The sequence below is a fragment of the Oncorhynchus mykiss genome, chromosome 10 (assembly GCF_057628025.1).
Source record: "Oncorhynchus mykiss isolate SJ-2025 chromosome 10, ASM5762802v1, whole genome shotgun sequence".
In the NCBI taxonomy this organism is placed as follows: domain Eukaryota; kingdom Metazoa; phylum Chordata; class Actinopteri; order Salmoniformes; family Salmonidae; genus Oncorhynchus; species Oncorhynchus mykiss.
The window spans coordinates 70503506-70520630 of NC_143031.1; the positions used below are offsets into that span (position 1 = coordinate 70503506).

Sequence of the window (17125 nt, forward strand, 5' to 3'; positions counted from 1 at the left end):
AGCCGAATCATGCGATGTACTTGCATAACTTCCTAAAAAACAGTATTGCACTAGAACTTCCACAACAAATATTTATTAACAGTGGCTCTTTTTACTATGGCACTCATTCGCAGTTTAACATTTTTATTAACAAAGACAGCACGTCGTTTAGATATTCAAACAGCAGAGTATCCAGTTATTAAGTATCCAGTTATCCCAGTGCATGAAGGAAACATGAGTAGAACATGTCAAGAAATACATATTTATATTGGTCCACATTGTGCAATACTGAAGTAATTTAAATAGGAAAACTATATTTAAGACGACTTAATATGTTTGAAGATGTTCAGTTGTTAGCTCTGAATGTGTTTCATTGACTTAAAACATGAATATAATAATAATAATATAATAATAATGACTGGTGAGGATAAACAAATATTTAAAAAATGCTACATGCTTCCCAGTTTAACAATTTCAAGCATCTCCAAACACATCACAGTGGGTGATAGCATGGAGAAGTTTCTCCTGTAGTGTGTCGATACTGCTGTAGTTAGGGAGGCATAATGTCACAGAGCAGGTTTGTGCTTTCGGATAATATTCATCAGCGTCAGTGCTGCCCAAAGACGTGATTTGCATCTGCAGTTTGGAGAGACTTCGTCCTCTGGGCAGTCTGTCCGTTCCAGTCAGAAAAGCTAGAAGTTAGAAATTAGAGGATAATAATTATCCACTGACCAAGCATTTCTGGAACTATACAATTATTTACATATTTAAGTTTAATTAACTGTCTGTTAACTCACTTAAGAACTTCTTCTTTTCCTCCTCTGAGAACTCTGTGAAAACCCTCCAGAAGTTCTGGATGATGTCATCTGTGGGCCTATATCCTTGATACTTGGCATTCTGTTAGTGCAGAGAAAAACATAACGAAACAACTGCATGTACAATAGACCATACCACTGTATTATAGCCATAGACTGTATAGCCCAAACAGGATGAGACCAAACAGGATAGGCTACCAAACATGTATGAACTTCCATATTCTATTGCTTATGTACTTTTATGACATATCCAAGCAGGTTGAACTTTACCTCTCTCAACTTGTCCCACTCGTAGTTGTCATCTCCTTGTAGAAGTGTCATCAGCTCCTCAGGTAGAAACATCCTCCATGCCTGTATAGGGAAGCCTTTGTGGAAGCCTCTCTCAAAGACTGCAAACTGAATCTGCACCGACTTGTTGAGCTTCATGTCAACATACAAGTCAACATATTTCTTCCTGTGAATTATATATGGCAGACCAATGTTTATTTATCAGTTCAGAAAACTTCCTGTGGAATCATTTTGTTAGTTCAAGAGAATCATAAGATTTATAGGTTGATAAGATTATTGTCATCAAATATACCTGTTGACCATGGTAACTGGGACCTCCTCTCCATTTGGTATCAGTTCTTGCCCTTTGTACTTAGAAAGACAATAAAGATTATTACAGCATCAGCTGGGGTTACCTGTGTAGGCTACCAAAAATGGCTAAAGGTATCAATTCTCTCTTACCATGAAAACCAAATCCATTGCTTCAACTAACTCATCATCTTCATCCAACACATTCTGCAAGCCACTGATTTTAAACAAACAAACGATAAATGTGATTTGAGCAGATATATAATAGTATCTCTAAAACAACAACTACACTTAAAATGAAGTGCTTTGTAACACCCAAACTAGTGGCAACTGAGGAACCACCAACTTGAAGGAGACAAAACCTTAACTTTGCTGGAGTATTGAAACACATTATCCTGAAATGTTTTTAGATACAGTAGTATGGATTCTTTAAATCAACAGCCAGCAGTTGAAGACATATACATATATATATATATCCACATTATCATAATTCACGTTTAGTGCAAGTTTTGTGGAGACTGAGTTTTGGCCTTCCAAATCTCTATCAGATGATCAGACATCACCATGAAGTAAATTCGTTAATAGTCCAATAAGAAAGAGCGTTCCAAACCTCTCTGCCAATAACAGCACATTTTCACTCAGACCACTCTGACAGTCCTTGCAAAATTCTTGCTTGAGAAATTGTCCTCTGCTAAGAAGCTATTTTTTTGCTCTTTTTGACCATTTTAATTGAATACAATCACAGTAAGGTGCTTAATTGTTACCCAGATATGACTTGATAGTGAGATTTAAAAAAATGTTTTCATTGGAACTTTAAGACACTTTATGTTGGTGTTTTCTTTATTTTGGCAGTAACCTGTATAGCTTTTTCAGCAGAATAATTGTACCTTGCTTCAGTTGGAGACAGCTCTTTAAGGTCATCCAATGTTGTAGTCAGACCCAGAAGCTTCTTGAAGAGAGCCAGAGGAAAGCAGAGGTTCAGAACACACTGATTATACAGTGCCTTCCCACAGAGCAGGCCAAGTAAGTAGAATTCATCAGTAATACCGCCGCACTATGGATTGAAAAAAACAGAATGCCATAATCTAATCAGAACTTTCAATATTTAACAGTATAATAAGTATAACAGATTATATACATTTCTAATAATTGATATTTCTAAGTTGGTAAATAACACAAAAACATTGTGGGGGAAAGATTGAGTTAAATCTGGGAACAATTTGTAATTGAATATGGATCATACATCTGTTGTGAACCACGCAAGTCCAGAGTCCTCGTAAACCTCCAGTGTCTTTGGTTCCATTGTGAGAAGTTCCCTCCCCAGGAGGCTGAAGAATTCCAGTGAAACACCACCTTCATCCACACCATCCTCTGCTTGAAACTTCACCTGGAGACAAAAAAAATACGCTATTTACTCCTAAATAAGGATTTGGAAATGAAAATACTTTGCCTAATACAGAGGTAGATGTTAAAATAAGTACAAAGTCCTGGTGTTTGTATTACTTGTTTAATCACTACTCTTTTCTCAGTTCTTATTTATAGCTACAAAGTCAAAATGAACATTTTACACACAAAAAAACTATAAAACCTAGCTAACACCAACCTTCAAAGGCATTGTGAAGTTGTGCCCACTTTGTCGAAGGTGCTGGAAAGCATCTTCCAGGGCTCTCTCTCTCCTCACATGTATTGTAGGGACGTAAAAGGCTAAAAGTCCATGGTTGGCAAACTAAAAAAAGGAACACATTTGAGATATGGCAACATTTAGCCTTCATTTTTCAAATCTGATAGCAGTGTAGTAAATGAATGTGGTACCTTTTTTTAATAAACACCACATTTGGAAACAACTTACGCTGTAATTGAGTTCCAATTGATAAACCATACATTTAGCCTCTGTGTTGAAGATGCAGGATTGTCGGTGAAATGTATCAAAGTAACCCTGACATAAGAAATAAATTAGTTAATCAACAATGTCAATAAATATTTTAAATCATCTATTCTGAATTCAATTGATTGGTGTTGACTTTCATGGCTTACCTCGGGAAGATTTAGGTAGTCACAATATACAAGTGTGTTGAGCATCTAAAGAGGATTAGAAATGACTAAATCATTTTCCACTCTTTGTAGATTTCAGTGACATCATGAACATAATTACCCATTTTGATACCAACCTGCATTCATTTTATGAGATAGGCTACTCACATTCCGAAGCATATAATTGGTTCTGTTGATGTGGAAATTGCTTGCCGCAATTTTGATGCGTCTTTTGCAATTGACCTGAACAAAACAGAGGTTAAGGGAGCATACAACATTGCACATTTTCTCCATACATACAAATACAGTGCCTTCAGAAAGTATTCACAGCCCTGGACTTTTTCCACATTTTGTTGTGTTACAGCCTGAATTTCAAATTGATCAAATTTAGATTTTTTTGGTCACTGGCCAACACACAATACCCCATAATGTCAAAGTAGACTTGTGTTTTAGGGAATTTTTACAAATTAATGAAACATTTAAAGCCGAAATGTCTTGAGTCAATAACTATTCAACCCCTTTGTTATGGCCTAAATAAGTTCAGGAGTAAACATTTGCTGAGCAAGTCAAATAATAAGTTGCCTGGACTCTGTGTGTAGTAATGATTTTTGAATGACTACCTCGTCTCTGTACCCAACAGATACAAGTCAACACTAATTAATTCAAATCAGTATAGATTCTTTGACATATTCATTGACATTGTCAATTAACTCATTTCTTCCTTATGCCAGGGCTTCTGTTCCCATCTGTAAGGTCCCTCAGTCGAGCAGTACATTTCAAACATAGATTCAAGCACAGACCAGGGAGGTTTTCCAATTCCTCGCAAAGAAGGGTAAAAAAAAAAAAAACATAACAGACAATGAATATCTCTTTGAGCATGGTGAAGTTATTAATTACACTTTGGAGGGTGTATCAATGCACCTAGTCACTAGTAAGATACAGGCGTCCTTCCTAACTCAGTTGCCGGAGAGGAAGGAAACTGCTCAGAGAATTCATCATGAGGCAAATGGTGATTTTAAAACAGTTACAGTTAAATTAATGGCTGTGATAGAAGAAAACTGAGGATGGGTCAACAACATTGTAGTTACTCCACAATACTAACCTGAGTGAAAAGAAGGAAGCCTGTACATAATAGGAATATTCCAAAACATGCATCCTGTTTGCAACAAGGCACTAAAGTAATACTGCTAAAAAATGTGGCAAAGCAATTCACTTTTTGTCCTGAATACAAACTTTTGGGGTAAATCCAAATCAACACATTACTGCGTACCACTCTCCATATTTTCAAGCATAGTGGTGGCTGCATTATGTTATGGGTATGCTTGTAATCGTTGAGGACTGAGGAGTTTTTCAGGATAAAAAAGAAACGGAATGGAGCTAAGCACAGGCAAAATCCTAGTAGAAAATCTGGTTCAGTCTGCTTTCCACCAGACACTGGGAGATGAATTCACCTTTCATCAGGGCAACAACCTAAAACACAAGGCCAAATCTACACTGGAATTTCTTACCAAGAAGACAGTGAATGTCCCTGAGTAGCCGAGTTACAGTTTTGACTTAAATCTACTTGAAAATCTATGGAAAGACCTGAAAATGGTTGTCTAGCAAATGAACAACAAATTTGACAGAGCTTGAAGAATTTTGAAATGAATAATGGAAAAATGTTGCACAATTCAGGTGTGGAAAGCTCTTAAAGACTTACCCAGAAAGACTCACAGCTGTAATCACTGTCAAAGGTGCTTCTACAAAGTATTGATCAAGGTGTGAATACCTATGTAAATTAAATATTTCTGTATTTCATTTTCAATACATTTGCAAACATGTTTTCACTTTATCATTATGGGGTATTGTGTGTAGATGGTTGAGGGGACTCATTTAAAAACAAATACATTTTGAATAAAACACAACAAAATGTGGAATAAGTCAAGAGGTATGAATACTTTTTGAAGGCACACAATTATGGCAATGGATATTTATTTACCTCATACAGCCTCTCCATAACCTTTACAGTCCCTTCAAATTGTTTTTCAGCAGCATAATCCTCCTCTGCCACCATACGGAGATACTCTGCTGACACATAGTGGAATGTTTTCACCAGAGTTCTGAAGGGGGTGTCGGGAAGTGTCGACCATAGGCCCTCTATTGGAATTAGACAAAAGTTTAGTTAATACCACAGCACACAAAACCTGCTATATCTTAAAAAGAGAGAAGAAGAGGGGAGGAGAGAAGTCAAGACAAGAGAAGAGAATGGAAAAAAAGGTATTCTGATGGATGGTGACTTTACCAAGGACCTGGAGCTTGTCTGGGTTCAGTCTGAGGACGGCAGCAGCGAAGGCCTCAGTAATGTCTATGCCACGTTGTTGTTTTCGGAGAACCCTCAGGAGCTCAGGGATGATGAGGTACACCCTCAGACCCTCCACCCCAATGGGATCCTTACTCAGGGAGGGAAGGAGAATGCGCTGGACAACATCTTCAACCTAGAACCATAACAGGAGTGCTTGTGTGGGTTACAACTAAAATGACTTATCGTGGCTTACAGTATCAATGACTGGTCAAATTGAATATCAAGGACAACAAACAGAACTATTGAAAATAAGTATCTGATCATAAAGATAATAAATTAAATGATACCTCAGCTAGCACTTTATTCTTTTTAGCCAGCTTTTGAAAAGCCAGTCGGGCGAATGACAAGTCCAGGCCAGAGTGCTTCAGTGAGGTTTGATAATGTTTGTCACGGCTAGTGATTGATGAGATCAATAAATACTATTAAATATGCATCAATAAAACAAAGTGTTCAATAATGTGATAAAACATTCATGGATAGGCAGTGAGTTCTTACCGTTTGTCCAGGAAGCTCCCATTTAAACATGATGCAGAAGAGAATGTTTTTGTGATTTCCCTGAAAACAAAAGTGAAGAATCTTATAGTTCAGTGTATGTAAGTTCCTGAGACCTTCATCTTTTCAGTAGTTGTTTTGTGTCACTGACTCATGTATGTTTGTGTTGCCTTGTCCAATTATCAACCATCATGAGTTGCGTATTTGTATTGAGCCTAGGCATCAGGTTTATTTGTTTTATACTAACTTCTGTATCGTCTTCCATGATTTTGAGTCACAGTCCGAGATCCATCTGTTTATGATGTCATCATCTAATGTTTGAGTCACTTTTCCGAGATTGGAGTCATTCAACCCTTTTCTTGATTCCTGTTATAACAATTTTATGCACTGTATTAAAACAATGTTAAGTACTAAGGACAAACAGAACAAACTAACTGTAAACTTTGAACTGTAAACACATTACTTGAGTAGTGCTGCACAATGCAAAAGAATGGTTTCCTCCAGCAAAGGTTTGTTCAATTTGCTGGTCATCAATGTGGTCTGAAAGTTACCCAAAACAGTTAGGATGTTATAAACCTGTTATTTTATAATTTCATAGAGACCAACATTTCAGCCTAAGTACTGTATTGCATTTGAATTAGGTTACGTTATGCAAAGGAAAGGAATGTTTTAACTACCCTGTGGTAGGTGTACTGGCAGAGGCACAGACTGATCCATCTTGACTCCATTTCCCAGCTGCCCTTGCTCTCCACGCCCAAATGAATAGATATTTTTGAAGGAGCCCACAAACACCAATGTGTGGTTTCTAATTTGACAAACAGGATTGTAGGTAAAGGAAAAATCACAAATCAACTGTTATCCCTAAGAATGGATATATCCAAGAATATACCCAGTGACACCCCAAGCTACATCCATTGATCTTTGTGTGACTATATATGATTTAACAGAGATTCACATGACTTATATCAATCTAGTAACTACATACCTTCCACAGGCTATCTGGGTCACCTTTGCCCCCCAGAATTCGGCCACCAGTCGAGGTCGTAGTTCATTTCTGAGAGAGTTATGTCCAAGCTGTCCATATCGACCCGAGCCAAATGTGAACACTAAACCTCCCTAGAACAAAAGCCATTCACACAGTTATCATGATGATGTGTTCGGCTCCTGTTGTTGATATGAATGTTTCTACTGTATGTGATGGCAACCAGCAAGACATCATTGGTCCAAACATTCTTTAGACCTTAAATGGTACTGGGAGAATAAACATACTATCAGTTGGAAATATTGTTGTGTAAAAAACGTCAGAACCTTTGTCAGAACAGCAGTATGCTCCCCTCCACAGGAAACAGCAATGGTCTTCTTTAGATTCAGGCAATCAACAGGAGCTGGAGCAGCTCTGTCTGTAGAAAATAGATTTCACCCATTTTTTTTTTCTTCCTTGCTTGTCTTTTTTTTTTTTTGGACTAAATAATGATAATGATTTCATACTGTCTGCTTCAAACATATCAAACGTACTCCTTTTCTTTAAAACATACCAACTATTAACGAAAGATATTATTTAATAATATTTGTGTATACAGTACCTATTGTGTCCCTCAGTCCCAGCTGCCCGGCGCTGTTCTTGCCCCAGCCAAACACGGCTCCAGAGAGGGACAGGGCGAAGCTGTGGTCTCCCCCAGCGGTGATCTGAGCCAGGGGGATCCCTGACAGAGACTTGACAGGCTGGGGAGACAAGGTGCTGGGCCCTCCCTCCCCCAAACCCAGCTGTCCGCTGAAGTTCTGGCCCCACGTGAACACTTTACCATCTAATGGAAGGTAAAATAATATTTGTACATAGGAAATATCACAGGACACGTGCTGCATTGTTAGAGTATGTGATAAATGTTTTATTTTAAATGTCTATTGTGAACCTTCTCAAATTCATTTTTTTTTTTGTTCACCTTTTATTTATGCACTATGAACTTTTGGGCATGATGATGTCCCAATAAAACATCTCTATTTTAGCATTAAAGCCTCAGTTTATTTTTTATTTTTAAAAAATGTACAGTGTCTCCATCTCTTCCAGTATTCTCATGTTGATATCTACAGTGCGGAGAACAAGTATTTGATACACTGACAATTTTTTAGGTTTTCCTACTTACAAAGCATGTAGAGGTCTGTAATTTTTTATCATAGGTACACTTCAACTGTGAGAACAGAATCTAAAATAAAAATCCATTAAATCACATTGTATACATCAGAAAAGCAGAACTTAATATTATGGTATAGAAACCTTTGTTTGCAATTACAGAGATACGTTTCCTGTAGTTCTTGACCAGGTTTGCACACACTGCAGCAGGGATTTTGGCCCACTCCTCCATACAGACCTTCTCCATATCCTTCAGGTTTCGGGGCTGTCACTGGGCAATACGGACTTCCAGTTCTTCCAAAGATTTTGTCAGGTTCGTGAATGAGGACCCAAAAGCGAATTAACAAACAGAGTTTCTTTAATGATGAACACACGTGGGCTCAGATGGACAGGTAGATTCCGACAGGACAGGACAAGGTTGCAGCAAACACGATGATAGTCTGGTTCAGGCATGAGACACACAAACAAGAATCCGACAAAGACAGGAGCAGAAACAGAGAGAGATATAGGGACCTAATCAGAGGGAAAAGGGGAACAGGTGGGAAAAGGGGTGAATGAGGTAGTCAGAGAAGACAAGGAACAGCTGGGGGAAAGAGGGACAGAAACGGTAACCTAGTACGACCAGCAGAGGGAGACAGGGTGAAAGGAAAGGACAGAAAGACACAACATGACAATACATGACAGTACCCCCCCACTCACCGAGCGCCTCCTGGCGCACTCGAGGAGGAAACCTGGCGGCAACGGAGGAAATCCTCGATCAGCGCACGGTCCAGCACGTCCCGAGAGGGAACCCAACTCCTCTCCTCAGGACCGTACCCCTCCCAATCTACGAGGTACTGGTGACCACGGCCCCGAGGACGCATGTCCAAAATCCTACGGACCCTGTAGATGGGTGCGCCCTCGACAAGGATGGGGGGGGGGGGGGGGAAGACGAGCGGGGGCGCGAAGAACGGGCTTGATACAGGAGACATGGAAGACCGGGTGGACGCGACGAAGGTATCGCGGAAGAAGTCGAACTGCGACAGGATTAATGACCCGAGAAATACGGAACGGACCAATGAACCGCGGGGTCAACTTGCGAGAAGCCGTCTTAAGGGGAAGGTTCTGAGTGGAGAGCCAAACTCTCTGACCGCGACAATATCTAGGACTCTTAGTTCTACGCTTATTAGCAGCCCTCACAGTCTGCGTCCTATAACGGCAAAGTGCAGACCTGACCCTCTTCCAGGTGCGCTCGCAACGTTGGACAAAAGCCTGAGCGGAGGGGACGCTGGACTCGGCGAACTGAGATGAGAACAGCGGAGGCTGGTACCCGAGGCTACTCTGAAAAGGAGATAGCCCGGTCGCAGACGAAGGAAGCGAGTTGTGGGCGTATTCTGCCCAGGGGAGCTGTTCTGACCAAGACGCAGGGTTGCGAAAAGAAAGACTGCGTAAGATGCGACCAATAGTCTGATTGGCCCGTTCTGCTTGACCGTTAGACTGGGGTTGAAAGCCGGAAGAGAGACTGACGGAAGCCCCAATCAAACGGCAAAACTCCCTCCAAAATTGAGACGTGAATTGCGGACCTCTGTCCGAAACGACGTCTGACGGAAGGCCATGAATTCTGAAAACATTCTCGATGATGATTTGTGCCGTCTCTTTAGCAGAAGGAAGCTTAGCAAGGGGAATGAAATGAGCCGCCTTAGAGAACCTATCGACAACCGTAAGAATAACAGTCTTCCCCGCTGACGAAGGCAGTCCGGTGACAAAATCTAAGGCGATGTGAGACCACGGTCGAGAGGGAATGGGAAGCGGCCTGAGACGGCCGGCAGGAGGGGAGTTACCGGACTTAGTCTGCGCGCAGACCGAACAAGCAGCCACGAAACGACGCGTGTCATGCTCCCGGGTGGGCCACCAAAAACGCTGGCGAATGGAAGCAAGCGTACCCCGAACGCCAGGGTGGCCGGCTAACTTGGCAGAGTGAGCCCACTGAAGAACGGCCAGACGAGTAGGAACGGGAACGAAAAGAAGGTTCCTAGGACAAGCGCGCGGCGACGGAGTGTGAGTGAGCGCTTGCTTTACCTGCCTCTCAATTCCCCAGACAGTCAACCCGACAACACGCCCCTCAGGGAGAATCCCCTCGGGGTCAGTGGAGGCTACTGAAGAACTGAAGAGACGAGATAAAGCATCAGGCTTGGTGTTCTTAGAGCCCGGACGATAAGAAATCACGAACTCGAAACGAGCGAAAAACAGCGCCCAACGCGCCTGACGCGCATTAAGTCGTTTGGCAGAACGGATGTACTCAAGGTTCCTATGGTCAGTCCAAACGACAAAAGGAACGGTCGCCCCCTCCAACCACTGTCGCCATTCGCCTAGGGCTAACCGGATGGCGAGCAGTTCGCGGTTTCCCACATCATAGTTACGTTCCGACGGCGACAGGCGATGAGAAAAATACGCGCATGGGTGGACCTTGTCGTCAGAGAGGGAGCGCTGAGAAAGAATGGCTCCCACGCCCACCTCTGACGCGTCAACCTCGACAACGAACTGTCTAGAGACGTCAGGTGTAACAAGGATAGGAGCGGATGTAAAACGATTCTTGAGGAGATCAAAAGCTCCCTGGGCGGAAACGGACCACTTAAAGCACGTCTTGACAGAAGTAAGGGCTGTGAGAGGAGCTGCCACCTGACCGAAATTACGGATGAAACGACGATAGAAGTTCGCGAAGCCGAGAAAGCGCTGCAGCTCGACGCGTGACTTAGGGGCGGGCCAATCAATGACAGCTTGGACCTTAGCGGGATCCATCTTAATGCCTTCAGCGGAAATAACAGAACCGAGAAATGTGACGGAGGAGGCATGAAAAGTGCACTTCTCAGCCTTCACAAAAAGACAATTCTCTAAAAGGCGCTGGAGGACACGTCGAACGTGCTGAACATGAATCTGGAGTGACGGTGAAAAAAATCAGGATATCGTCAAGGTAAACGAAAACAAAAATGTTCAGCATGTCTCTCAGGACATCATTGACTAATGCCTGAAAGACAGCTGGAGCGTTAGCGAGGCCGAAAGGAAGAACCCGGTATTCAAAGTGCCCTAACGGAGTGTTAAACGCCGTCTTCCACTCGTCCCCCTCCCTGATGCGCACGAGATGGTAAGCGTTACGAAGGTCCAACTTAGTGAAAAACCTGGCCCCCTGCAGGATCTCGAAGGCTGAAGACATAAGAGGAAGCGGATAACGATTCTTCACTGTTATGTCATTCAGCCCTCGATAATCTATGCAGGGGCGCAGAGACCCGTCCTTCTTCTTGACAAAAAAAACCCCCGCTCCGGCGGGAGAGGAGGAGGGGACTATGGTACCGGCGTCAAGAGCTACAGACAAATAATCCTCGAGAGCCTTACGTTCGGGAGCCGACAGAGAGTATAGTCTACCCCGGGGGGGAGTGGTTCCCGGAAGGAGATCAATACTACAATCATACGACCGGTGTGGAGGAAGAGAGGTGGCCCTGGACCGACTGAACACCGTGCGCAGATCGTGATATTCCTCCGGCACCCCTGTCAAATCACCAGGCTCCTCCTGTGAAGAAGAGACAGAGGAAACAGGAGGGATAGCAGACATTAAACATTTCACATGACAAGAGACGTTCCAGGAGAGGATAGAATTACTAGACCAATTAATGGAAGGATTATGACAAACTAGACAGGGATGGCCCAAAACAACAGGTGTAAAAGGTGAACGAAAAATTAAAAAAGAAATGGTTTCGCTATGATTACCAGAAACAGTGAGGGTTAAAGGTAGCGTCTCACGCTGAATCCTGGGGAGAGGACTACCATCCAGGGCGAACAAGGCCGTGGACTCCCTTAACTGTCTGAGAGGAATGTCATGTTCCCGAGCCCAGGTCTCGTCCATAAAACAGCCCTCCGCCCCAGAGTCTATTAAGGCACTGCAGGAAGCTGACGAACCGGTCCAGCGTAGATGGACCGACAAGGTAGTGCAGGATCTTGAAGGAGAGACAGGAGTAGTAGCGCTCACCAGTAGCCCTCCGCTTACTGATGAGCTCTGGCTTTTACTGGACATGAAGTGACAAAATGACCAGCAGAACCGCAATAGAGACAGAGGCGGTTGGTGATTCTCCGTTCCCTCTCCTTAGTCGAGATGCGGATACCTCCCAGCTGCATAGGCTCAGCTCCCGAGCCGGCAGAGGAAGATGGTAGTGATGCGGAGAGGGGGGCAACGGAGAACGCGAGCTCCTTTCCACGAGCTCGGTGACGAAGATCAACCCGTCGCTCAATGCGAATAGCGAGTTCAATCAAGGAATCCACGCTGGAAGGAACCTCCCGGGAGAGAATCTCATCCTTTACCTCTGCGCGGAGACCCTCCAGAAGACGAGCGAGCAAAGCCGGCTCGTTCCAGCCACTGGAGGCAGCAAGAGTGCGAAACTCAATAGAGTAGTCTGTTATGGATCGATTGCCTTGACATAGGGAAGACAGGGCCCTGGAAGCCTCCTCCCCAAAAACAGATCGATCAAAAACCCGTATCATCTCCTCCTTAAAATCCTGATACTGGTTAGTACACTCAGCCCTTGCCTCCCAGATTGCCGTGCCCCACTCACGAGCCCGTCCAGTAAGGAGAGATATGACGTAGGCGACACGAGCAGTGCTCCTGGCGTAAGTGTTGGGCTGGAGAGAAAACACAATATCACACTGGGTGAGGAACGAGCGGCATTCAGTGGGCTCCCCAGAGTAACACGGCGGGTTATTGATTCTGGGCTCCGGAGATTCGAAAGCCCTGGAAGTGGCCGGTGGATCGAGGCGGAGATGGTGAACCTGTTCTGTGAGGTTGGAGACTTGGGTGGCCAGGGTCTCAACGGCATGTCGAGCAGCAGACAATTCCTGCTCGTGTCTGCCTAGCATCGCTCCCTGGATCTCGACGGCTGAGTGGAGAGGATCCGAAGTCGCTGGGTCCATTCTTGGTCGGATTCTTCTGTCAGGTTCGTGAATGAGGACCCAAAAGCGAATTAACAAACAGAGTTTCTTTAATGATGAACACACGTGGGCTCAGATGGACAGGTAGATTCCGACAGGACAGGACAAGGTTGCAGCAAACACGATGATAGTCTGGTTCAGGCATGAGACACACAAACAAGAATCCGACAAAGACAGGAGCAGAAACAGAGAGAGATATAGGGACCTAATCAGAGGGAAAAAGGGAACAGGTGGGAAAAGGGGTGAATGAGGTAGTCAGAGAAGACAAGGAACAGCTGGGGGAAAGAGGGACAGAAACGGTAACCTAGTACGACCAGCAGAGGGAGACAGGGTGAAAGGAAAGGACAGAAAGACACAACATGACAATACATGACAGATTTTCTATTGGGTTCAGGTCTGGAGACTGGCTAGGCCACTCCAGGACCTTGAGATGCTTCTTACGGAGCCACTCCTTAGTTGCCCTGGCTGTGTGTTTCGGGTCGTTGTCATGCTGGAAGACCCAGCCACGACCCATCTTCAATGCTCTTACTGAGGGAAGGAGGTTGTTGGTCAAGATCTCGCGATACATGGCCCCATCCATCCTCCCCTCAATACGGTGCAGTCGTCCTGTCCCCTTTCCAGAAAAGCATCCCCAAAGAATGATGTTTCCACCTCCATGCTTCACGGTTGGGATGGTATTCTTGGGGTTGTATTCATCCTTCTTCTTCCTCCAAACACGGCGAGTGGAGTTTAGACCAAAAAGCTATATTTTTGTCTCATCAGACCACATGACCTTCTCCCATTCCTCCTCTGGATCATCCAGATGGTCATTGGCAAACTTCAGATGGGCCTGGACATGCGCTGGCTTGAGCAGGGGGACCTTGCGTGCGCTGCAGGATTTTAATCCATGACGGCGTAGTGTGTTACTAATGGTTTTCTTTGAGACTGTGGTCCCAGCTCTCTTCAGGTCATTCACCAGGTCCTGCCATGTAGTTCTGGGCTGATCCCTCACCTTCCTCATGATCATTGATGCCCCACGAGGTGAGATCTTGCATGGGTCCCAGACCGAGGGTGATTGACCTTCATCTTGAACTTCTTCCATTTTCTAATAATTGCGCCAACAGTTGTTGCCTTCTCACCAAGCTGCTTGCCTATTGTCCTGTAGCCCATCCAAGCCTTGTGCAGGTCTACAATTTTATCCCTGATGTCCTTACACAGCTGACTGGTCTTGGCCATTGTGGAGAGGTTGGAGTCTGTTTGATTTAGTGTGTGGACAGGTGTCTTTTATACAGGTAACGAGTTCAAACAGGTGCAATTAATACAGGTAATGAGTGGAGAAGAGGAGGGCTTCTTAAAGAAAAACGAACAGGTCTGTGAGAGCCGGAATTCTTACTGGTTGGTAGGTGATCAAATACTTATGTCATGCAATAAAATGCAAATTAATTACCTGAAAATCATACAATGGGATTTTCTGGATTTTTAGATTCCGTCTCTCACAGTTGAAGTGTACCTATGATAAAAATTACAGACCTCTACATGATTTGTAAGTAGGAAAACCTGCAAAATCGGCAGTGTATCAAATACTTGTTCTCCCCACTGTATATACCTGGAACAGAGACTATTTTGTATAAAGGACATTCAAAGAGCACAGACAGCCTCCTATCATATCCCGTCTCAAACTGAGTGATTTAGAATGTGATTGTTTACCTTGGGTTAGTGCAATGGAATGCTGGTCTCCACATGCAACTTGAATTACCTGATTCAAGTTACCCACTGGGCTGAGAAAACACAGACAACCAAAAGTAATCATTACAATATGGTCAATTACTACAATTGACAGAAGCCACTCAAATGTGAGTCGGCCTGAGCCGAGAGATGTGTCATTTCTGTCAAGCACCCACCTGGGAACATTGGATGATTGGGTGAGGCAGAAAACTCTGCCCTCTTCAGACAGTAAAATAATATGTGCATCACAGCAACTCAGAGCCAGAATCTTCTCCCTGCACTCCACACCCTCTACACACATGAAATATAAATTAAATGTATTAAATAGCTTAAAGGGGCAATTAGCAGTTACTTCATCCAATTTTTAATAACATGTACCCATTGATTCTTGAAGAATATAACTTAGAAATGCCTCGAGCTTAGTTCAACTGTCATACCCCATCAGAACTCAAAATATAAGCTTGTTTTACTCCAATGTCCGTAAACAATGTACATGTAAACAAACACTGTATAGTCTCAAAACATTGTTAAAACTATAATGTTGATATCATGGATGGTTCGTCCTTGCATCAATAGCGCTATCTATGAATTTGAGAGTGGTTACATTTCTCAAGCCCCATGCCTCAGCTTTATACAGAAACGGGTGGGGAGGACGCTTTGTTATTGTTTCACCTGCTGATTGCCTTTAAACGTTTTGTTTAAGCAGTTCAGTAAAGAAGTGGGCTCTTGTGGTGGGGAAAAACACATAGAAAGGTGCTCACTCAGTTTTCCTGTGATCCTTCTCCCATCTTTGTCATCTTGCATCCGAGCGAGGGACACTTGTTTCCCATTATTTCTGATGAACGCGACCACTTTATTACCTGCAGAAAGATGCGTAACTGGAGATTTCAGGTGTATGACATTTACGCAACCGTCCGTGTTCGCATTTACCAAATCATTCGATTTCACTAAACCGAAGCCATCACGGGTGTTCTCTCCCCACGAAAACATTGTAAATGTGTTATTATTATCCATAATCAGCTCATATTGATGGAACACAGGACGGTCAGTCTGCGCCCTAGGAGTCAGTGCGTTCTGAAAGCGATGAACGAGACCATATGACATATCTGTAAAAGAAACACAGCATGAAACGAAAACGAAACCTAAATTGGCATTTTCCTCCAAACAGAAACGTATGCCACAATGGGCATGGCCTGAGTAAACGAAAATATCAGGTTGGCACATTTGCAGTGGGACAGGGTAGAGGTAATGTATTTTAAACAAACAACCCAGCTAGCACATTTGGTTCCTTGGAAGTTGTTCGAAAGTACTGTTTTGGTTTCCCATTGGTTCTGGGGACAAAGCCATAAGTTTCCTGACAGTGAAAACAGAATGTTTTTTAAACATTTTGAGAATGGAAGTGAAAATGTTGCCTGTTCCGGAAACTTACATTTTTAGGTTGCAGAGGGAGGTTCTTATATGGTTCCCTGAAAATTTTCCTGGGTGTTTTAATAACATTCTGAGAACAGAAATTATAGGGTAATAAAATAATGTCCTGAAACTGGATGGAGCAAGCATGCCATGTTTTTTAACTCATAGAAAGCTGTTCATTTTAAGTATATTCAAACAGACCCCATTTCAAAGGAAACAAGCACTAATTAAGATCAGGTGTAGCCAATTAGTGGGTGCAGCAGACACACCCGAACACACTTAACAAGATAGAGGATAGAGAATTTTGTTGATGCTGGGAATGGAATGTATATGTTTTCAAATAACATTCTTCCAACGTTCTTTGAATGTTACTATGGGTTCTTATTTTTATGGAAAGTTTTCTTAATGTTCTGAGAACATTACTTTAAATAGAACCATGAAGAAACCTGCATAAAACATTATGTGAAGTCCTGGAATTCCCACAGAAAAACATTGTTTCTTAATGTTCTCTAAACCTCTGAGAACATGACTGAATAGAACACGAGGAAAACTGTAGAAAACGTTATGCTGAAGTACTGATTTTTTTTTTATATTCTCTGAATGTTCTGAGAACATGACTTTAAATAAAACCTGTAAGAAACGTTATGCTGAAGTCCTGAAATTCCCGTGGAAGAACGTTGTTTCTTAACATTCTCT

The 17125-nt window shown here is 43.0% G+C and overlaps 1 protein-coding gene across 4 annotated transcripts; it reads right to left on the minus strand.

Moving 5' to 3' along the window:
* Positions 1 to 57: 57 nt before the first annotated feature.
* Positions 58 to 16534, minus strand: LOC149980177 (putative E3 ubiquitin-protein ligase HERC3). 4 transcript variants are annotated; one of them, XM_090187719.1, is made up of 25 exons: positions 16449 to 16534; positions 15781 to 16125; positions 15196 to 15310; positions 15002 to 15072; positions 7818 to 8039; positions 7543 to 7634; positions 7220 to 7350; positions 6912 to 7039; positions 6698 to 6774; positions 6482 to 6600; positions 6238 to 6297; positions 6030 to 6135; positions 5683 to 5875; positions 5380 to 5537; positions 3570 to 3644; positions 3405 to 3449; positions 3220 to 3306; positions 2974 to 3096; positions 2614 to 2757; positions 2258 to 2424; positions 1524 to 1587; positions 1375 to 1433; positions 1065 to 1248; positions 777 to 876; positions 58 to 671 (listed from the first exon to the last, which is right to left on the minus strand). In XM_090187719.1, exons 2-25 carry the CDS (start codon positions 16121 to 16123, stop codon positions 454 to 456), a joined length of 3081 nt encoding a protein of 1026 aa, XP_090043845.1. In that variant the 5' UTR covers positions 16124 to 16125; positions 16449 to 16534; the 3' UTR covers positions 58 to 453. The 4 variants fall into 4 exon arrangements, with proteins under 4 accessions (XP_090043845.1, XP_090043846.1, XP_090043844.1 ...); XM_090187720.1 differs by having other exon boundaries at positions 15781 to 15879; positions 16449 to 16532; XM_090187718.1 differs by lacking the exon at positions 16449 to 16534 and having other exon boundaries at positions 2258 to 2319; positions 15781 to 16242.
* Positions 16535 to 17125: the final 591 nt, after the last annotated feature.

Excerpts from the sequence above, each read along its gene's own strand:
- LOC149980177 (XM_090187719.1), bottom strand. The coding sequence starts at position 16,123 with ATGTCATATGGTCTCGTTCATCGCTTTCAGAACGCACTGACTCCTAGG. Across the intron at positions 7,040-7,219 it reads ACCCAGATAGCCTGTGGAAG|AAACCACACATTGGTGTTTG; the intron begins GTATGTAGTTAC and ends TTGTCAAATTAG. Across the intron at positions 1,588-2,257 it reads CTGTCTCCAACTGAAGCAAG|TGGCTTGCAGAATGTGTTGG; the intron begins GTACAATTATTC and ends GTTTAAAATCAG.